This window comes from Geotrypetes seraphini, chromosome 1, assembly GCF_902459505.1.
Source record: "Geotrypetes seraphini chromosome 1, aGeoSer1.1, whole genome shotgun sequence".
Classification (NCBI taxonomy): domain Eukaryota; kingdom Metazoa; phylum Chordata; class Amphibia; order Gymnophiona; family Dermophiidae; genus Geotrypetes; species Geotrypetes seraphini.
This window is the reverse complement of record NC_047084.1, coordinates 296408071-296431411: the sequence shown is the minus strand read 5'-3', so window position 1 is coordinate 296431411 and position 23341 is coordinate 296408071. Positions and strand designations below refer to the sequence as shown.

Sequence of the window (23341 nt, the reverse complement as noted above, 5' to 3'; positions counted from 1 at the left end):
GTTATAATGTCCGGTTTGGGCCTCTCAGACTTGCCGGCTAGTGGCAAAGCAATATAGATGCATTATAATATTTTTTGTTTTATTTTTAATCCCTACTTGCCCTGCCTTCTGGAGAAGCCCCAGTGAAGGAACGGACGCAGCCACTTGCCTACTCTGGCTCTGGGGATGCTGGAGCGGGAGAGGGTAACAGAAAAATATGTGGGAAGAACGGCACTCACCCATTTATGTTCGGCGGTGTTCTCCTCGGGTCGGACATGAACGGAAACATTCCACGGGGAGGGAAGGCGACGCTCAGAGCATGGCTGCCGCGTCCTGCCCCTTCGGCAGTTCAAATACTTGCCGCTGTGGCCGTGCGGGACGCGTCTGCGGCTGCAGCCAGCTACCAAGAGTGTTGCGCCCCAAGGCCGGAGTTTGCAGGGTGCGTCATTCCTGTTTTGGAGCACGCGTTGTTAGAGGAACTGAACCCAGGCAGGCTATAACACTGCGCGCGCCGGCTTCCCTTCTGAAACAGGAATGACATAACTTCCTGTTTCGAAGAAGGGAAGCCAGCGCACGCAGTGTTAAAGCCCCGCAGCCTGAGTTCAATTCGCTTGTGGGCAAGAGGGCAGTGAGTGAGTGGAAGGGAGGGAAGCTGTCTTCACCAGGCAATCGGGGAGAGGAAGGCTAATCGGCCGATAGATTTTGAAGGCAACGCGAGTCTATCACGGAGCCCGGGATGGGCTCTGCGATCGACTCACGTTGCCTTCCTGAGCAACCGGTCGATTGCGATCGACGTATTGGGCACCCCTGTTCTAGACCAATGCCTAACAATGAAGGAACAAGTGGATTTCCTATTCAGAAAAGGTTTCCTTACTCTCTGGAAACTCAGAACCATTAAATCATACTTCGATACGTCAACTTTCAGAATCCTAGTGCAATCCCTCATACTGAGTCAGCTTGACTACTGCAACATCGCCTATCTAGCAATCTCACAAAAGAATATGAAACGTCTCCAAATAATGCAAAATGCTGCGGTCAGACTTATCTTCAGGCTGAAGAAATTCGACCACGTGACACCCTACTATCGGCAGCTGCACTGGCTACCAACGGAAGCCCGAGTAAGGTTTAAATTTGCCTGCCTCTGCTTCAAAGTACTATACGGCCTGACCCCCAAGTACATAACGGACCTTTTCGCATTTTCTAATAACAAACTCAAGAGAAACACACACCCAAAACTCATTTCCCCTCCAGTTAGAGGCTGCAAAATGAAAAAAACACCACGAACACCTTCTCTCTCACCAAGCAGTCCTATGGGGCAAAGATCTAGACCAACTGCTTTCGCCCACTACATACGGGGAATTCAGGAAACGCCTAAAAACAAACCTGTTCCAGAAATACCTAAACAATTGACCCGCGCTCCCTCTCCCTCCCCCCTCCCTATTCCACCTGAACTTACAGCACTGTTATAAATATAATCTGCTATCTTCATCTTATCGTAACTTTACGTTGCTATTTATCCCCAACAGGTCCTGTCGGACATTACCTACTAAAATGTACATATTACATTTTCGCTCAGCAAATTGTATTTCTATACTATTGCCTCCTGAGGTCTCTGATCTCTGTATTTCCTCTGAATATCTACTTATTGTATTTCGCTGAATGTCCAGCACTCTTGATTGTAAACTGCCTAGAAGTCGCAAGATTGTGGCGGTATAGAAGAATAAAGTTATTATTATTATTATAATATATCAAAATCTTTAAAATAAAATGTGGGTGGTGACTGAGTACTGCAGTGGGTACTGTGATGACCTTGGATAATGCCAGTGTCCTTGAGAGAGGGACTGAACACTGTTTCCTTAGTCTATGCCAGGGGTGTCGAAGTCGGTCCTCGAGGGCCGCAATCCAGTCGGGTTTTCAAGATTTCCCCAATGAATATGCATGAGATCTATGTGCATGCACTGCTTTCAATGCATATTCATTGGGGAAATTCTGAAAACCCGACTGGATTGCGGCCCTCGAGGACCGACTTCGACACCTGTGATATGCTATCATGCAACACTACTGAACTGCTATGAAAAAGCAGCTATAGGACTTCCTACAACTCCCAAACCTACCCCCCCTCCATATTACTTCTTCAAATCAACAGCAGTGGCAAGAAAGCATAATTTACTTGCATGGTCACAGACTCCATACACATGGCTGCTGGTCCAGCCCCTTCTGATGTCACTTTCTTCTTGCAGGGCAGAAATGGCAGCCTTACTTAGAGAGGCTGCAGTGCTGTGAGTGAATTATGCTGGTTTGGAAGCAGCAGCAGCAGCAGCTGGGGTGGATGGGGGGAAGGGAGATAAAGATAGGTGGTGGGAGAAAAGGGAAAACCTGCTAGAAATGAGGGGGAGAGAAAGAGGACAGATGCCGGATAGAATCTGCTCAGATGTTTTGCATTCCAGAGACGTCCCTGCTGATAGGTTATGAAGTGTTTTCCCAGAGATTAAAACAGACTTTATTCAGCTTCTCATTAAAAAAAAAAAATACAATTTATCTGCTTCTTTCTGTTTTTAAACAGCTATTCTTTTAGTTATTGATAGATCCACCTCCACAAGTACTAAATTGGCTGTGTACATTAAGGGCTCATTTTCCCCTGAATTAGGAAATATAGTTTTAACACCTAGTCACAAAAACAAGAATTATGATTTGCATCAACCCAATAACTATACTGTAGACCCATAGGCATATATACCTTGCTAAATTACTAGAGGCTATAGTGCCAACTCTACTTCATATTTCAGATTTGTAGAATCTAATTTGATTTTAGATCCTATCATAGTATGGAATGTTTGTTAATCACTTTAGTTTCAGATGCAAAACTTTCACTGGCTTAAGGTGCTGAATTGATATTATTACAGTTTGATCTCACCACTGCATTTGATAACAGTTGTTCAACAGATACTACTGTTTAAGCTGAATTGTCTAGGTATCAGTGAAAGTATTGAATGATTATACCATTTCTTTGTAATCATCAGAGTGGGAAAATGATCGTTTATCCAGTTGGAAATCAAATTATGGGGTACCACAAGGTTCCCCACTTTCTCCCATACTCTTTAACATCTAGGTCTTCATTTGGGTTTTACTCTTATGCCGACGACATGCTACTACTTGTTCCTGTGACAAAAAAAAAAGTATCTGATACAATTATCGTGGTTAGTTACATCAATAGAGTTAAGACCTGGAGTAAAAATCATGGCCTAAATTATTATGGCTAAACTCTTCTCTTGATTCAATCAAATTACCAAATGGCCTTTCATTATAATTGAAAGATCCACTATAGTACTGGGGTTTATCCTTGATTTAACCCTAACCTTTGAACTGCTGCTTAATTCAATCTTCAACATTTTTTTTTATTTATTACATCTTTGTAACATTCGTTCATTGCTTTTATTACTTCCTACCTTGATTACTTTTCTTAATCTTACTGATATTCCAGAGAATAAACATGTAAACTTGAAACTGCAAAATGCAGCAGCAAAACTGGTATGAAGAAATCTGAGTGTGCTATACCAGTGTTTTTCAACCTTTTTACACTCGTGGACCGGCAGAAATAAAAGAATTATTTTGTGGACCGGCAAACTACTAGGACTAAAATTTAAAAATTCCGTTTCCATCCCATCTCTGCGAGCTTGGTCACCTCAGTAACTACAGAAAAATAGACAAATACAGTGCAAAATATAGACAGCAGATATAAACTGAACACCAGAACCCGCTGCTTACCTTTTCTATGGAGTTAGATGAGAAAATCCAGGAATTCCCCCTTTGTTTCGATCATTGGTTAGTATGGACCTCAAACCTGTTTGCGCTTTGCAATCAAAAAAACAGTGCCTTGGTGCATGGAATGTGGGAGATTAGCCAAGTCTTTGCAGAGTTCTATGCTTCATTATATAAGGTCGGAGCCAAATTACCTATTCCAGGAGGGAGATTTTTTCACAGGTTCTGGATTTCTGCCAACTTCATGCTGGTGCATTATGGGACATGCTGTACTGATTTCAATGGGTAAAACTGCGTCTCCCACTTGGAATGAATAACGTGGCAGCTCTTTAAGGTGAAAGCTAGTGATATACAGTAGAAGCAATATGATTGTTTTTGGAGCATGTGACATGATCCAGATTATGGAGACTTCCATTTGGCAGTTATGCTTAAGTAAAGCAGTTGAAAGACTGCTCTGCATTCTTTTGGCGTATCTTGGAGTTGGTAAAAAAACAAAAACATTTTTTGAGAGTCTAAAGTGTTAGGAAATTGGCTATGTCTTCTATAGCCAGAATGTAGTGCATCTTAAAGCCAACACCTATTCAAATGTTAAAAGATAAATATAAAGACCGTCAAAGCTAACAGAAAGGCCTATGTAAGTCAAGGTGGATCGCCCCTTTACATCTCCAAATGTAGAGGTTTGTGCTGTGAAAAGAGGGCAACTGTTGCTGGAGATTCAAACAGCAAAGCTAAAGATTGTGGAAATAGTTTCCAGCTGCAAATTAGAAAATTTGGTAGAACAAAGAAAAAAAATGGAGGAGATGAAGAAATGTGGTATGTGTTGGAAGAGGGCCAGAAGTTGGAAGGTTCAGTAGAAGGTGCTATTAAAACAGACAGCTTACCTAAAAGGAAAGCTTGAAGATCAAGAAAGTACAATTAGATTGAACATTTGCACTGTGAAGATCCCAGAAAGCAATGAACACAGACAAATGCTGCCACACATAAGGAAACAGTTACTTGTGTTTCCCCAATTCATCTGCCATGCCAAAGTAGAACATGGAATAAATTTGCATTGAGGGGATCCCGGAAAGCAATGAACACAGATAAATGCTTTCACACATTAAGAAACAGTTACTTCAGTGTTTCCCCAATTCACCTGCCATGCCAAAGTAGAATATGGAATAAACATAACAAAATTGAGTCAGGCTTGCAATTTGTGGTATGTCCTCTCAGGTAGTTATTGTGGTACCAAGAAGCACATTTTGTATTCCACCAAATCATACAGCAGCAAGAGTGCAGTTTTGAGGGGAGGCACCCGAGGTTGAGTTCGATCCCGGTCTGTGACTCTGGGCAAGTCACCTAACCCTCTATTACCCCAGGTACCATAGTTAGAATGTGAGCCTGCCAGGACAGATAGGAAAAATACTTAAAGAGTACTTGATTTACTATTTCATGTATTATAAACCACTTTGGGTGAATCTCTTCATGAAAAGAGGCAGTTAATAAATCCCAATAAATGAACGTATTTGCATATTTTTTAATTTTAGTCTTGAAAACAGTGCAGTGTTGGATCTGCTTTGCTACAAGCAAGCACTTTTAGAAGGGGTACATGCAGAAATTTTTAAACCACCAAATAAAAATGAACACAATATAGACAAATATTCTTCTTCTGGGATCCTCTTTGGTTAATAACTAGAATACTGACATTTGTGTGAGTAGTTGCTGTCTAAGTTAAGTGGCTCCTTATAGCATTGATTCCATTGACGGTACAGTATATAGTACTCCCCTGATATTCGCGGGGGTTCCATTCCAAGAACCCCCGTGAATCTTGAAAAACCGTGACCACCTCTTCCTGCACTAAAAATCGGGCCTTACCAATCAGGAGCTGCGTGTCAAAGCTCCAGCTGCTCTCTCCTGCCTCTCTAACTGTCCTCTCCTGGTCGGTGGTTTGCGATTGGAAAATACCACAAATGACCAGGACCGCGAACCACCGACCACGAATGACCGGGGAAACACTGTATATCTGATGTCTGATTTGTAAACCACCCTCCTAAGTTGTTGTGAATGAACAAGACAAAATATTGTATTGTGAAAATACAAGACAAAACAACCAACCCATACATGGATTTACTAGCCTGTCAACTTTCAAGCACATCTCTTAAAGGAACACTAACATGCATATTCTACTACATAACCCCAAGTAACTGGAACACAGCTAAACCAATATTTGAAGAATTTATATATCGAAACTCACTAATGACAACCTACAACCTAATTCTAGGAGACCTCAACCTCCACCTCGAAAACCAATCCTGCAAACATGTAGAAACCTTACTATCATATCTCGAGGCCTTAACATATAAAATCCTAGATCTCAAACCACACACGAAAAAGGACACCAACTCGACATCGCAGCCTACATGTCCCAACAACCCAGACAACCAGAGATCCAAACATCAAACAGAAAATGGAACCAATCCCTTTGGTCTGATCACTACACATACTCCTTCAAAATCAATTGGACCAATAACAAAAGCATTCCAATTACTCAACAAACAACTTACAACTCACACAAACATATCGATCCCACTACATTCTGGACAAAAGCAGACACCATAATCCAATACTACACACCCAAAGACTTCATCTCACAATGAAACCATCTAAGTACTGCAACCCTGGATGAACTAGCCCCAGAAAAACCCAAAACCAAAATCCACAGAAAATCAGACAAGTGGTTCGACAATGAACTACTCCAACTCAAAGACAATGCAGAAAACTAGAAAGAAAATGGAGAAAAAGCAGCAAAGAATCAACAAAAACAGCATGGAGAATAATGAACCAAAAATAAACAAAAACTGAAAGAAAAAAGAAAGACATACTACTCAAAGCAAATAGGAGAAGGACCCCAAGGCACAAAAAAGCTACTAAAAGATCTCAGACACCACACCCTACCTAGCCAAAAGCAACTCCCCCCTCTCCCTCAGCCACCCTCTTAGCCACACACTTCAAAAACAAGATCGCAAACATCAGAGCCATGTTCAATGGAATCCCCACTCACATAGAAGAGACCTCATTTTCCCCCCACAGTAAAAGAACCAGTCGCAGAACCTGGTCCCATTTCTCACCCATACAATGGTCAGAACTTCAACAATCTTTATAATAAATACAACCATGCAGCCTGTGACCTTAACCACTGCCCCCCATACTTACTAAAAGCCTCAAGTACAATATTCCGCTCCCTGCTTCTCCAATGGATACAAACTTTACTTATAGAGGGTCATTTCCCACAAGAACTCAGCAAAATCATCATAACTCCGATACTAAAAGACCCCAAAGGAGCAATGGGCCAACCATCTAACTACAGACCCATAGCCTCAATCCCACTGTACGTCAAGCTGATGGAAGGCCTCATAGCCAAAACCTTAACCTCATACCTAGAAACCACTACTTGCTCCATCCCACACAGTCTGGCTTCAGAGCCAACTACAGCACTGAGACCCTACTAGGAACACTAATGGACACTGCCAGACAACACCTCTGTACAGGCAAGAAAATCCTGCTCATACAACTAGACCTCTCTGCAGCCTTCGACCTGGTAGACCATGACATCATCCTACAAACACAAGACTCCATAGGAATCTCAGGCAAGGTACTCTCATGGTTTAAAGGCTTCCTACAATCCAGAACCTACAGGGTTAAAACAAAACAAGAAAAATCAGAACCATGGTTCAACCCCTGCGGAGTTCCCCAGGGATCACCCCTATCTCCCACACTATTCAATATATACATAGCCTCCCTCAGCTCCTACCTAGACAAACATGGCATAACTTCATACAGCTATGCAGATGACATCACTATTCTCCTCCCCTTCGACCACCCAGAACCCACCATGACAGGCACAATACACAGAACACTTGAAACAGTAGCAACACGGATGACAGAGCACAAACTAAAACTTAACTCTGACAAAACAAACTTCATCCTCCTAGAAAATAGCAAAACTGCAAACTTAACAAATCTAGTAATAAACTCGATCTCATAACCCATTCAACCCACACTAAAACTTCTGGGAGGCTGTACCATGCAACCACAAATCAACAAAGTAATAAAAACATCATTCGTGACCATGAGAAACCTAAGACAAATACGAAAATTCGACAGGAAACAATTCCAACTTTTGGTACAATCTCTTATCCTTGGACTAATAGACTACTGCAACATACTATACCTCCCCTGCCCAGCGACCATGATAAAGCAATTACAAACAATACAAAATACAGCCCTAAGACTCATCTACTCATTGAAAAAAAATATGACCACATCACAGCAGCATACCATGACTCACACTGGCTCCCAATACAAGCAAGAGTACACTTCAAATTCTACTGCCTACTATTCAAGGCTATTAATGGAGAAAGCCCAACGTACTGGAACAACCGACTAGCTCAATCCACCTCAACCAGGCACAGGAGAACCCACTCACTATTCACACACCCACCATCCAAAAATATCAAATGAAGAAAACTATATGACAACCTAATAGCCACCAAAGCAACCAAACTGGACAGACAAATCACCAATCTGCTGTCCTTGACCACAGACTACAAAACCTTTAAGAACGAAACGAAGACCCTACTCTTCAAAAAACACATAAAACCTATTTAATACGACCAGTTCCTACCCAAACCCCACCTACCCACTCTATACCCATAACAAATCTAATATGCATCTAATTACCCAATATATATCATCTTAAGGTCTCGACAACTCTTATGTAACTCTTACGACAATTCTTGTAACCTCCTGACAACTCTTATGTAATCCGCCTTGAACCGCAAGGTATTGGCGGAATAGAAATCACTAATGTAATGTAACCCTAAACTCAGTGTTTCTAGTTAATAACCACAATTATTTTCTTTTGTATTCTATGGTTTTGTTTCCATGTTATACAAAACTCTACAATAACCTGTTATGCCAAATTTAACAGGTCAATATTAATACTTATCCATAGAACAGCAGCTGTTATATCAGAGGAGCACCCTATTTCAACAGCACTATCTAGATAGTGCTGTATATTGCTAAGGCAGAGCCAGGTCAAAGTGTGTGTGTTCCATCTAACTCTTTGGCTAGTTGACGATATTCAGCTGCTATCTGTATAGTTGAGCAAGATTTAATTCAACCAGAAACAAAGCCATCCTAAGTTACAGTTTATTAAACTTGGATATACCGCCTATACTTTACCAGATCAAAGCAGTTTACAATACCACCACAAGTATATAAAATGACAAATAACTCTATAAATTGAATAGAACAGTGCTAAAACTCAACCTCTCTGCTGCATTCGACCTGGTCGACCACACCATACTTCTTCAGATATTAGAAGCAATAGGGATCTCAGGCGAAGTATACAACTGGTTTCAAGGATTCCTTAAAACAAGAACATACAGAGTAAAAACAAAGGATCTTATATCGGAGCCTTGGACCAACCCCTGCGGAGTACCCCAAGGTTCCCCACTGTCACCCATGCTCTTCAATCTTTACATTTCCTCCCTCAGTACCCTGTTAGACAAACTCAAAGTAACTTCATTCAGCTATGCAGACGATATCATCATACTCCTCCCCTTTGACACACAAGGCCCCACCAAATCAGGCACCCTGGAAAAAACTCTAGAAGCAGTGGAAAAATAGATGACAGAACATAAACTGAAGCTCAACCCAGATAAAACTAAATTTCTACTGCTTGAAAAGGACAAAACCCCTTCTATAACTGAGCTAGAAATAAAAACCACCAAATATCCCCTACAACCCACTCTCAAACTCCTTGGAGTAACAGTAGACAGAGGTTGCACTCTTCAGGTGCAAATCAACAAAATCACACAAAAAGCTTTCTTCACCATGCGCAACCTTCGCAAAATCAGAAAATTATTTGAAAAAGAACAATTCAGACTCATAGTTCAATACCTAGTCCTAAGTCTATTGGATTACTGCAATATCCTCTACCTTTCTTGTCCTACCTACCTAATAAAACAACTATAGACCGTGCAGAACACTGCCCTCAGAATGATCTATTCCCTTGGAAAATTTGACCACATCACCAACGCCTTCCTAGACTCACACTGGCTTCCAATACAAGCCCGCATCCAATTCAAACTATACTGTATTTTATTCAAAACCTTAAACGGAACGGCACCCACCCACCTAAACAACCGTCTAAACAGGAACCTCTCAACCAGAGGAGAACCCAATCCCCTTTCTCCTTCCCCCCTTTTAAAGGAACTAAACGCAAAAAGATGTATGACAACTTACTTGCAACACATGCAGCTAAATTGGACCCCTCCATCACCAACCTACTGACAGCATCAACTGACCTCAAGGCTTTCCGCAAAGAAATAAAGACCCTACTATTCAAGAAATTCACCCAAACGTCCTAATCCCTTTCTTTTCCCCTCTCTCCCCCTCTTAGAATCTACTCATCAAAATTGCTTTAGACCTTACGCCTTAATTGTAATTTGTATTTCTTTTCCTGGAAATGTCCAGTTATCGTTCTGATGTAATCCGCTTAGAACTGAAAGGTACAGGCGGAATATAAGCCAGTTATGTAATGTAATGTAATGTAAAAACAAACATTCCAAATGAAAGAAACAAAGAGAGTTAATACCAAATATTGTGCTTCACCTTCTATGTCAATAAGTCTTTCCCTCCTCTTCTGGTAAACTATTAAAAGTCATCATAAAAAATGACTCATTTTTTAAAAGCCTTTAAATTCCTCTCAGCATGAAGGGCGTTTTGAAGATTACTCCAAAATGAAGGGCCGCCAATAAAAAGCACTTGACCAGGTTGATTCCCATTGAGCTTTGGAAATAGCACAGGTATATAGAAAGTAGCTGAATATTGCTGTAATCTGTAGAGCCAGACATGAAGGCTGCCAAACAAGTAGAGAAGGCCTCATCAAAGGCAAGGCAAATGATGGGATGTATCAATAGAAGTTTCGTCAGCCGTAAACCTGAAGTCATAATGCCACTCTATAGAACCATGGTGAGGCCCCATCTGGAATACTGTGTGCAATTCTGGAGGCCACATTACCGGAAAGATGTGCTTCGAGCTGAGTCGGTCCAGAGGATGGCCACTAGGATGGTTTTGGGGCTCAAGGGTCTCTCATACGAAGAAAGACTGGGCAAACTGCAGCTCTATACCCTAGAGGAGCGCAGGGAAAGGGGTGACATGATTGAGACATTTAAGTACGTCACGGGTCGTGTCGAGGTGGAAAACGATATATTCTTTCCCAAAGGACCCTCGGTCACAAGGGGGCACCCGCTCAAACTCAGAGGAGGGAAATTTAGTGGCGACACCAGGAAGTATTTCTTCACAGAAAGGGTGGTAGATCACTGGAACAGACTTCCGGTGCAGGTGATCAAGGCCACCAGCGTGCTCGACTTTAAGAATAAATGGGACATCCACGTGGGATCCCTACGAGGGTCGAGTTAAGGAACCAGGTCATTAGCATTCAGACTTAATGGGGTGGGTCAATAGAGTGGGCAGACTTGATGGGCTATGGCCCTTTTCTGCCGTCATCTTTCTATGTTTCTATGTTTCTATTGTCCACATCTATTCAATGCTATTGGCTAGCCAGGTGTGGGCAGCCTTTAACACTCCTTCCCCACAGTATTTGAATATTGATCTGTAGAGATATATATACTTTAGGTCAGTGTTCTTCAATCACCGATCCATGGACCGGTGCTGGTCCACAGAAATTTCCTGCCGGTCCACAGGGCCAGCATGTGCATCAGGCCCAAAACTGTGTTCTTCAACTGCCAGTCCGTGGTGCAATCGATGCATTGTTAATAAGATTATAGTGTTACAATTAGGACTATGGGGGCAGGGTCTGGGGTGAAGTTTGGTAGAGATGAGCAGGGTCTGGCCCACGACTTAGCTCAGTGTTCTTCAACCGCCGGTCTGCAGACCGATGCCGGTCCACAAAATAATTATTTTATTTCTGCCGGTCCATAGGTGTAAAAAGGTTGAAGAATACTGCTTTAAGTTACACACAACCTAAATTGTTTGCTGTCTTGTATCTTTATTTTTTGCCATGCTCTCAACAAATGTATATGTTCTTATTGTACCTCTTTGGTCTTCTTCCTCCAGGCAGCTCAGATAAATGCTGAACTTGGAGCACTGCCTCCTCTGCACATCCCAAAGCTTGCAGTTCCCAAAGAACGTCAGGCAGCTGATTTAATTTCCAGTACACTATACCGGAAGACAAGTCAGCTGCTGGAAGCACTACAGCAAATGAGTGCCAATGCAAAGGTGGTGGACATCACACACAAGAGAACAGGTCTGATCTTTGGGACAAATACAAGCACTCACTGTTTAGGACACAACTGAAACTGGTTATTTATTCTCAGAGGCTTCATCTATTCTTACACTGTGTTCTTTTACATAGTTCTGTATCTATCTATTTCAGCTTTAGGGTGACAAAAGCTTAGGTCACCAATTTTCAGAAAGCATTGAATAATAAGGTGATCACAATCACATTAGAAAAATGATTAAATTCATGAAAATCATTGTTTCTCAGTATTCACCCTCATATACTTGTATTTAGACCAGCATCTTACAATGTACGCTTAGATAGATGCTGTAGTGTGTAAATGCCACTTCACGTTATGGAAATTGTGAACAATTAGATCTTATTTTGAATTTACTGCTTTTAGATTACTGGTTCAATCGTTATTACTTAGTCTTCTCGATTATTGTAATATTGTCTGACAGTCACCAAGAAAAAATTAGCAAGACTTATAATAATACAGAATACAGCGGTCAGAATGATTTATGGCCTGAAGAAATTTGATCATGTCAATGCGAATTGCATTGTCTGCCAATGGAGGCGCGGGTATTGTTTAAACCAGGCTGTTTCTGTTATAAGGCTGTTTATGGTACAGCTCCTTCTTACTTAGTCAATAGATTTTCTTTAGCATCATACAGACATAGTAGAAGAACCCATCCTTTGTTTAATTTTCCACCTGTCCAGAGTTGCAGGAGTAAGAAATTTCTTAATCATACTTTGGCATCTCAGGAAGCTCTTCATGACAATGAAAATATTGTTGCTTACTACCCATTCTTATGGCCATTTTAGAAAGCAATTGAAGACCTATTTTTTTTTATTTTTATTATTTTACTGTTCAACGAATCATCCTATTTCTTGTAACATGTTTACTTTTATAACTTTTTGTAAACATAAGAACATAAGAAGTGCCTCTGCTGGGTCAGACCAGAGGTCCATCGTGCCCAGCAGTCCGCTCGCGCGGCGGCCCAACAGGTCCAGGACCTGTGTAGTAGTCCTCTATCTATACCCCTCTATCCCCTTTTCCTTCAAAAAATCATCCAATCCCTTCTTGAACCCTAATACCATACTCTGTCCTATCATGCCCTCTAGAAGCGCATTCCAGGTGTCCACCACCCTTTGGGTGAAGAAAAACTTCCTAGCATTGGTTTTAAATCTGTCCCCTTTCAACTTTTCCGAATGCCCTCTCGTTCTTGTAGTTTTCAAAAGTTTGAAGAATCTGTCCCTCTCTACTTTCTCTATGCCCTTCATGATCTTGTAAGTCTATCATATCCCCTCTAATTCTCCTCTTCTCCAGGAAAAAGAGCCCCAGTTTTTCCAGTCTCTCAGTGTATGAAAGGTTTTCCATACCTTTATCAAATGTGTCACTCTCCTCTGAACCCTCTCGAGTATCGCCATATCCTTCTTAAGGTATGGCGACCAATATTTTGGTGCAGTACTCCAGATGCGGACGCACCATCGCCCGATACAACGGCAGGATAATGTCTTTCGTTCTGGTTGTAATACCCTTCTTGATTATACTAGCATTCTATTCGCTCTCTTAGCGGCCACTGCGCACTGTGCCGTCGGCTTCATTGTTTTGTCCACAATTACCCCCCAAGTCCCTTTCTTGGGACTCTCACTCAATAACATCCCTTCCATCGTATAGCTGTACCTCGGGTTTCTGCTTCCTACATGCAATACTTTACATTTCTCTATATTGAACTTCATCTGCCATCTCGTCGCCCACTACTCTAGTTTGTTCAGGTCCTTTGTAATTCTTTGCAGTCCTCTTTAGTCCGAGCGCCACTAAATAGTTTGGTGTTGTCTGCAAATTTTATTATTTCGCACTTCGTCCCTGTTTATATATTATTTATAAATATATTGAATAGCAGCGGTCCAAGCACCGACCCCTGTGGAACACCACTCGTGACCCTCCTCCAGTCCGAGTAGTGGCCCTTTACTCCTACCCTATGCTTCCTACCCGCCAAACAATTCCTGATCCATCTATGTACGTCTCCTTCCACCCCATGGTTCTTCAGTTTCCGAAGTAGGCGTTCATGGGGTACCTTGTCAAAGGCTTTTTGGAAATTTAAATATACGATGTCTATGGGGTCCCCTTTGTCCATTTGTTTGTTAATTCCTTCGAAGAAGTGCAGTAAGTTAGTTAGGCACAATCTCTCCTTGCAGAAGCCATGTTGGCTTGTGTTTAGAAGTTTATTTCTTTCGAAATGCTCGTCGATGCTGTCTTTTATCAGCACTTCCGCCATTTTCCCCGGAACCGAGTTGAACTTCTGGCTACGCGGTCAATAAGCACAATGTTGTTATGTTTATTAGTTGATTATTCACAGACAAGCACCTGGAGTTACCCCCAAAACACACATCTTTACAATCTTCACAATGCTGAAGTAGATATGAGCATGTTTAGAAAAATGATGGTGTGTAGAAGCCATGCTATTTGGCTACTCTTGCCCACTTGCAGCCATTTATTATTGCCCCTTATTCACAGATTGCAGATTAAGCGTTACTAAATAAAAATGCCGAACCACATCTTAAAGCCAAAACCTATCTATAAACAGTGTTTCAACTCAGTCCTCGAGTACCCCTCTTGCCAACCAGGTTTTCCACAATGAATATGCATGAAAGAAATTCCCAAATAATGGAGGTAGTGTATGCAAATCAAATTTATGCCTATTCACTGTAGATATCCTGAAAACTTGACTGGGAAGGGGTTACTCCAGGACCAAGAAACACTGCTCGAAAAGATATGCATGCAATAAAGACTGTCCAAAGCTAACAAAGATCATACGAGTTGGGTTTGACACCCTCCCCCCTAGTGCTTCTCTAAATGCAGAGGTCTGTGTAGTGGAAAGAGAGCAGTAGAATATGCTGGTGACACCTACTGTTGGAGGTTCAAGTGGAGATGCTGAGTATTATGAAAACAGTTTCCAGTTGGCACAGAAGAAAAATTGGTGGAATTGAAAGAGAAAATGGAGAGTCATGTGGTAGTTTTGGAAGAGGATCAGAATTGTTTATTTATAAAAAGAGACATTGGCTCAATCAAGCTTGACGAGAAGCTGAAGCAATTCTGAATTGCGTAACAAATATTTATGTCCTGTCTTCATGGCTGAAGCACCGAGAGCAGGACCACAAATGACAAGTGCAAATAGGATGGAGGAGTAGAGGAGAGCAGGGATCGATTTTCAGAGGATCATGTTACTGAGGAGCTAGCTAAAATAAAGGTTGACAAAGTGATGGGGCCAGATGGTGTACATCCGAGGGTGCTGAAGGAACTTAGGGAAGTTCTGGTGGCTCCGCTGACTGACCTTTTCAATGAGTCTCTATAGTCGGGAGTGGTATCGGAGGACTGGAGAAGGGTGGATGTGGTCCCTCTGCATAAAGGTGGAAGTAAGGAAAAAGTAGGCCATTACAGGCCAGTAAGTCTGACTTCTGTGGTAAGCAAATTAATGGAAACGCTTTTAAACAGAGAATAGTGAAATTTCTAGAATCTGGTGGATTACAGGACCAGAGGCAACATGGATTCACTAGAGGTAGGTCTTGTCAGAAAAATCTGATCAATTTCTCTAACTGGGTGACCAGAGAATTGAATAGAGTGTGCTAGATGTGGTGTATTAGATTTTAGCAAAGCCTTTGACAGTGTTCCACACAGACGTCTAATAAATAAATTAATTGCTCTTGGGATGGGCACCAAAGTGACAGGCTGGGTCAAGAACTGGTTGAGTGGAAAGCGATCAATGGAGATCGCTCTGAGGAAAGGGATGTTACCAGTGGTATGCCTCAAGGTTCTGTTCTTGGGCCTATTCTTTTTTACATTTTTATAAGTGATATTGCTGAAGATAAGATAAGTGATATTGCTGTCAGGTAAGATTTCCTCTTTGCGGATGATACCAAAGTCTGCAATAGAGTAGACATCCTGGATGAGGTGAACAACATGAAGACAGACTTAGCAAAGCTGGAAGAATGGTCTGAAATTTGGCAGCTAAAATTTAATGCTAAGAAATGCAAGGCTATGCATTTGGGCTGCAAAAACCCGAAGGAACAGTACAGTTTAGGGAGTGAGAAACTTATGTGCACGACAGAAGAGCGGGACTTAGGTGTGATTGTATGTGATGATCTTAAGGTAGCCAAACAGGTTGAAAAGTTGATGGCGAAAGCTAGGATGCATAGGAAGAGGTTTGGCCAGTAGGGAAAAGGAAGCATTGATGCCCCTGTATAAGAATCTGGTGAGACCTCATTTAGAATACTGTGTACAATTCTGGAGATCGCACCTTCTAAAAGATCTAAAAAGGTCCAGAGGAAGGCTACTAAAATGGTTCATGGTCTTCGTCATAAGGCATATGAGGACAAACTTAAAGATCTCAATATATAGAGGAAAGGCGGGAGACGGGAGATATGATAGACATTTAAATATCTTTGTGATGTAAATGCGCATGAGTCGAGTCTCTTTCATTTGAAAGGAAGCTCTGAAATGAGAGGGCAAAGGATGAAGTTAAGAGGTGATAGGCTCATAAGTAATCTAAGGAAATACTGCTTTGACATATTTCTGGAAACTATAAATAGGACAGTCATCTCAAACATACAAAAATTAACTACACATACTAAAATAACCAGAGACCTTTTCCCAAAACAGGTCCTAGGGACCCACCAGTAAGTTGAGTTTTAGGACATCCATAGTTAACATACATGAGATAGATTTGTTTGTGCTGCTTTCACTACATGCCAATATGTATATACTCAAATATAAACCTTGATTTTTGGCCAAATAATCAAAAATTTAATCTGTTTATGAGACCTAATCTCCTTTCCAACCCCATGATGTCCGCCATTGTTCCATCCCCTCCTGGTAGTGTCCCTCTTCCTACTGCCAGCCCCCGTGAACCATAACTGGCTAATTCCCCCCCCCCCACCATCCCAAACAGGTATGACTCACACTTGGCTCCTTCCTGCCTCCAGATGAACTCCCTCCTATACCCACAAGTAGGCCCCACCAACTTTAGCCAGTTGCACCTAGAATTTATAACTGACATCTGACCTTTATGTTTGTATTTTGTATAAGAAAGTAGGCACCTACGTCCCTTTATTATTATAGAACTATTTTGGTACATGCAACCAATTGTATAGAAGAAAATTATGCAAATAACTGAGAAATGCACAATATTAAGGCAGTACTATTAAGATAATAATAATAAAAAGTTAATACATTAATTAAATTTAGTCATCTTATTACTTTTAAGTGATAGCTTTTGTGCCACATGTACAAAATTGGTCAATGGAAGTTTTTGCACATGGGCTGAAAATTTTACACACAAGCTGTTGGTCCTTAGAGGGAAATTATGTTCTTTACCCACATTTCAGGCTATTTTGCACCCTAGTTCTCTGTGGCTAATACTATAAATGCTGAGATTTCCTTACTGAATCAATATACAAACTAATGCAAGATTACCAGATTTTTTGGCAGGTAAATCTGGTGTGTCTTAGCTTTCATCTTGGTTATTTTGGTTTTCTTTTACCTTTTCCTTCAGCCATACCTATATTTTAATACTTTGTCCCTTCTAATTCTTTCTCCTCTTCAACTGTTCTTACAATTATTCTTTATTTTCCATTTCCCTTTTCTTCTCTCTCATTTGCTCTTATTTATTTTTGACCTGATATTCAGCTGTAGCATTGAAGGCCAGGGTCCTGCATGGCCACTGGAAGTTATGTGGGTAACAGCCAATATTCAGACAGGCACCTAGAGGATTACTTTTATTAAGTTAGGACAACAAAATAAGGATTAGATGAATAATAACTCAACAAAAAGATTTCAACATAAAACTAATAAAAAACAAAACCAAACCACCACACACACTTGCCAAAATTCCAGACTGAAAATTGTTGCTAACTAGGTAAATGTTGGCTCAGTCCCAACTTTACCCATAGATTGCTCCAGTACTCACAAGATAGTACCACAGCAGTCTATTTTTCTAGCAACACTATCCAGTAAATAATTTAACTAGGCAGGCCCTTTATATATTAAAAATAAATAAATGTTAACTGCCTTAAAAAGATTTACTCAAAGCTGCTTGAAATGGATAGTTTACACTATAACAGCATAACAATAGCAAAATTGATTAAACAGTCGTCATAACATAAAATTAGAACAGTGAGAGGTAAATTAAATCCTAGTAATAGCAAAAATGTGTGTCCATAATAAAAGATTAGGTTCTTACCTGGATAATAATCTTTCAGTTAATCTACTATAGATTCTATATGTGTGGTGATTTATCCCTTCCCGCAAACTGGCATGCAAAGAAGTACAACTTTGAGCACCTCCCCTACAGAAGCAGAGCCCCAGTCCACAGCTCAGTTTAGTCCCAAAGCAATCAAGCTCCACTAGAACAAAAGACAAGAGAGGAGGGGGTGTAACAGGAAGACTCCCCACAAGAAGCAATTCTGGTCTGCTCTGTAACATAGAAAAGAATAATTTGAATAAATCATCGTAACAATTGAAACACAACCATAAACAACCTGCTGTGTACAACTGGTACTAACAGTAAGGGAGCCAAAGGTTAAAGAATACACTTATACATACTGGGTTTCTTGGCAAATAGCCATCTGGCTGACAGGCCTGGAACATAGAAATATCCGAGGTAGAAATAGAGAGTGGGCCGTACATAATTTGTAGTAGATTAACTAAAAGAAGATTATCCAGGTAAAAACTCAATCTTTCATTCAGTTACATCTACTCCAGATTCTGTACGTGTGGTGACATACTAAAGCAGTGGTTGATGTCTAGAATGGACCTGAAGAGTCTGGCCCCAAAACCGAGCACTCAAAAAGTGGAGTCCTTCTGAGCCGCTATATCCACTCTGTAAAATCTGGTAAAGGTATGAAGACAAGAGCAAGTAGCCGACTAACAAATCTCTGTGGCAGTAACCTCCTGAGATTCTGCCTAAAAAGAGGTGACATTCCTAGTTGAGTGAGCCTTGAAAGGGAGAGGCGGCTATTTGCCAGAGGCAGTGTACACTGAAGAGATTACCATGCAAACCCATCTAGCAATAGAGGCCTTAGACATCAGCCTTCCGAGTGGCTGGTAAGCATGAACAGATGGTCAGAAAGTCAAAAGTTATTTGTCCTTTCCAAATACAGTAGCAAAGCCCTACCTTTGGAAGAAAGGAGGGAACAGCATGGATAGAGACACCCTCATCCACTATTCTGAGGAAAGGTTCCCTGAAGGAAAGAGCCTGCAGCTCTGAAACTCGCCACACCAAAAGATCACCATGAGAAACACAGTCTTAACTGTGAGATCCAACAGAGAAGCATCCTTGAGGGGCTCATAAGGCACTTTAGTGAGACCTTTCAGAACAAGGTTAAGGTTCCAGGTCGGAAAGGGATGCCACAGAGGCCTCAACTTGAGAGCTCCCCAGAGGAATCTGATCACATCAGGATGAACAGTCAGTGAAGACCTGAGATCGTGAGTTAGAAGCAAGAAAGTACAGTCACCTGCATCTCAAGAAAAGTCACAGCCAGGTCCTTTCTCCAGCTTGACCTGAAGGAAAGCCAGAATGACCAAAATGGGAGCTTGACAAGGCTCCAACTGATCGTTAGCACACCACTGTGAAAAGCCCACAAGGTCTTCACATAAGCCACCATGGTAGAGAGCTTAGCCCAAAGCAACATGGCAATAACCATGTAGGAATAGCCTTTGTGAATCAGCACTGAGCACTCAAGAGCCATGCCGTGCGCAAGACAAGTGTTGTGGATTCTCCACGGGGACCAGCCCCTAACTGAGAAGACAGAGATGTAGAGCTTGAGACCTTCGTTCTGCTGAAGATGAACCAGGACCAAATACCAAGGTCTGTGAGGCCAGTCTGGAGCTACCAGGATCATAAAGCCTGGATGAGATGCAATGTAATGTAATGTAATGTAATTTATTTCTTATATACCGCTACATCTGTTAGGTTCTAAGCGGTTTGAAGAAAATATACATTAAGATTATAAATGAGAAGTAAGAAGGTACTTAAAAAATTCCCTTACTGTCCCGAAGGCTCACAATCTAACTGCGGTAGATGAATCTGCTCACCATGGGCCAAGAAGGGAAGACGTAAAGGTCAAGGTTAGACCAAAAAATCCAACCCTGAGCTTCCCGGCTCTGCTCTTTGGCTGAAGAAGCTTCTGGCCTTTGTGTTCTTGGCTGAAGCCATTAAGTCCATGACTGGTCTGTCCCAGTGCTGCACAAATTAGATCAAACAACCTGTGCGAGAGCAACCAAATTCCCCTGAGTACAGGAACTGTCGACTGAAAAGTCCACCTAAATATTTTCCACTCTGGTCATATGGACCACAGAAAGTGCCTGAAGGTGAGCTTCTGCTCACCAAAAGAGCATCTGAGCTTCCAGACACAAGGGGACACTCCTGTTGCCCCTGTCTGTTCAAAAATGCCACTGCCATGGCGTTCTTGGAGAATACTCTTACAGCTGTTCCTTCTAGGATGTTGTCTAGAGCCCCTAGGGCTAGACGAATGGCTCTGAGATCCAATTTATGGACCATTTCTTTTGATGGGGAGTCCACTGGCCCTGAACCAAGTGATCCCCAAAATGAGACCTCTAGTCAAAGAGACTGACATTGGTCGTGATAGTCATTCATTCTGAGATCCAAAAAGACACACCCTTCGAAAAGGGCACATCCTGAAGCCACCAGCAGAGGCTAAGCTGAAGGGAGTTGCAGATGAGAGGATGTGTCTATGGAGACCACCAAGATAGAAGAGTCCTATAGAGCAGTGGTTCCCAACCCTGTCCTGGAGGATCACTAGGCCAGTCGGGTTTTTGGGATAGCCCTAATGAATATGCATGAGAGAGATTTTCATATAATGGAGGTGACAGGCATGCAAATCTGCTCTATGCATATTCATTAGGGCTATCCCAAAAACCCGTAGAGGGCGCATGTGGGCTCTGGCCCAGGGGAAACCTTCAGTGTGGCTGCCATGGAGCCCAGCACCTGAAGGTAATGCTAAGCAGTTGGAGATTGCATTTCTAATAGACATTGGATCTGGCTCCTGCGCTTCCGTTTTGCGTGGCTTGGGAAGAAACATTCAGCTGCAAGTTGTGTTAAAAAGAATGCCCAGGTACTCCAGCTTCTAGGTAGGTTCCAAATGGGTAGCTTCTGGGTAGGTTTCAAATGGCTCATCCTGAAGTTCACAATCCAGCCCAAATTCTGGAGCTGGTCCACTACTTGATGAACTGCCAGGTTGCACTCTTGTCTGGATGGGGCTCTGATCAGTCAAACCACACATGCAAAAATGAGAAAATATGTAATACTACCAAACTACACTCTCAAAAGCTTTTCAGCACAGCAAACATATAAACCATGCCAAGCGTGCAAGGCCTCTCGAAGGCACAATTGTTAAAGAGGTTTCCTTCAAATAACCCAGGTGCAGCACATTGTTATCCCTAAGAAAATCACTTCTGGGTAGGAAAAAGCCTGAGCCCTTCTTCCACCAACCAAACAACAAAAGTCATGAAAAAGCGGAGGCTATCACGGGATAAAGTTAAATCATTGGCATAAAAAACCTCCTCGTTTGATATTTCATTAGGAAAAAAGCCTTGTGCAATGCAAACCTTTAAGGTATCTGAAAGAAACCACCACATAACAATACTGTTTCCACATCCTGAGGCAGCTATTGATTAGTGAAACGCTGGCCATCGTCGATGTGTGATGTGCTTTCAACCTTGGTCTCCAGATAAGTATCTCTTCATTTAAGTTATAAGAGCACTGGTTTACAGTATTGTTATGTGGTAGTTTCCTTCAGATACCTTAAAGGTTTGCATTGCACAAGGCTTTTTTCCTAATGAAATATCAAACGAGGAGTTTTTTTTAATGCCAATGATTTAACTTTACCCCAGATAAAAGGTGGGATAGAATGGAACCCCCACAAGTCTGCTCCCACTACAATCGGGGACAACCTGTTCTTGGGGGGGGTGGGAAGGTAGACAGGTACACTGGCCCCCAATCAGGAACAAGTCTCAAAAATCAGAGATGGCTGGTTACCTTATTCATTACATTTCCTTCTCAGGGGTCATGCCATTAGCACACTGTGCTGATGACCATACAGTGATGATAGGTATTGGCAATTATCTGTTATATCATTCTTGCCTCACTATACTTTTCTCCCCTTGACACAGGAAGTCCAGCAGCTCAACTTCTAGAGCAGACAGTCAGGCTGCAGTCCCTGAGTGAAACCATTGACAAACTGAAGGTAAAGTGCATACTTTTCCAAAGCATTTTTGCACTAAAGGCTTGTTTTACATGGAGAAATAAACCTTTATAAAACTGTATCTGATTAAGTGTATAGCCTGTATTCACATAACTTTACTAGAGGGAGATGTTCCTGAGGAACAGTTCAGGAGGGATTTGTATTTATACACTGACTTTGAAAATATACTTGGAACATTTTTGTGTATGTCGGAGTAAATGTAAAAACACTTCCCCCTCCGTATTCGTGGGGGTTTCGGGCAGATCCGGCCTGCAAATATTAAAAAACCCCGAATAATATTGGGGCTGGTTCTTCCCCTAACCCCCGCTTCCCCTGGCTATTTTAAGCCCTGAAAGCCCCACCCCCCTTAAGCATTACCTGGTGGTCTAGCGGGTTTTCAGGCAGGAGCGATATTACCACGCTCCTGTCCCATGCAGATCGCTCAGAGGAAATGGCTGCCTTGAGATCCCGTAGTCTCTCGAGCCATTTCCTGTGAGCTATCTGTACGGGGAAAGAGCATGGGAAGATAGCTCATGCCCCGAAAACCTGCTAGACCACCAGGTAAGGCTTAAGGGGGTGGGGGGCTTACAGGGCTTAAAATAGCCTGAAAAATGAAAATGCATTTTTTTAGTTTAAAACCACGAATAAGCAAATCCGTAGCTATGGAATTCGCAAATATGGAGGAGGAAGTGTACACATATTTTAAGGCAATTTTTAGAAACAGAAATACATGCATGCTTTTGTTGTGAAAATTCACTACAACTTATACAATGTATATGTATATTGTTACATATCTACACAATTATAAAGTTATCCCCTAATATCTAAAGCTTGCAAAATGTTAAACCAGGGTCATGCCTATTTTAGGTACTTTAGGACTTTTGAGCTTAAATGAGCTTAAATCAGTGCATGATAATCCCAAGATTCCACCACTAGTCCACATTATACAATAAGTAGCAGATAAATAATTACTTACCTGTTTCACCACAGAACTGGCTGCACTTTCAAAACTCATGCAGCTTGAGCATGCAAGCAAAAATTATTATTGATATC

The 23341-nt window shown here is 41.7% G+C and overlaps 1 protein-coding gene across 4 annotated transcripts in view; it reads left to right on the top strand.

The window, feature by feature from the left end:
* LOC117364589 (dynactin subunit 1-like) overlaps positions 1–23341 on the top strand; it is a 250634-nt gene that overhangs the window by 220272 nt on the left and 7021 nt on the right. For all 4 annotated transcript variants that reach the window (XM_033953955.1, XM_033953963.1, XM_033953946.1 and 1 more), the window contains 2 exons: positions 11863–12052; positions 22218–22291. In XM_033953955.1, the coding sequence (XP_033809846.1) occupies positions 11863–12052; positions 22218–22291 (264 nt within the window). The remainder of the gene's footprint in view (positions 1–11862; positions 12053–22217; positions 22292–23341) is intronic.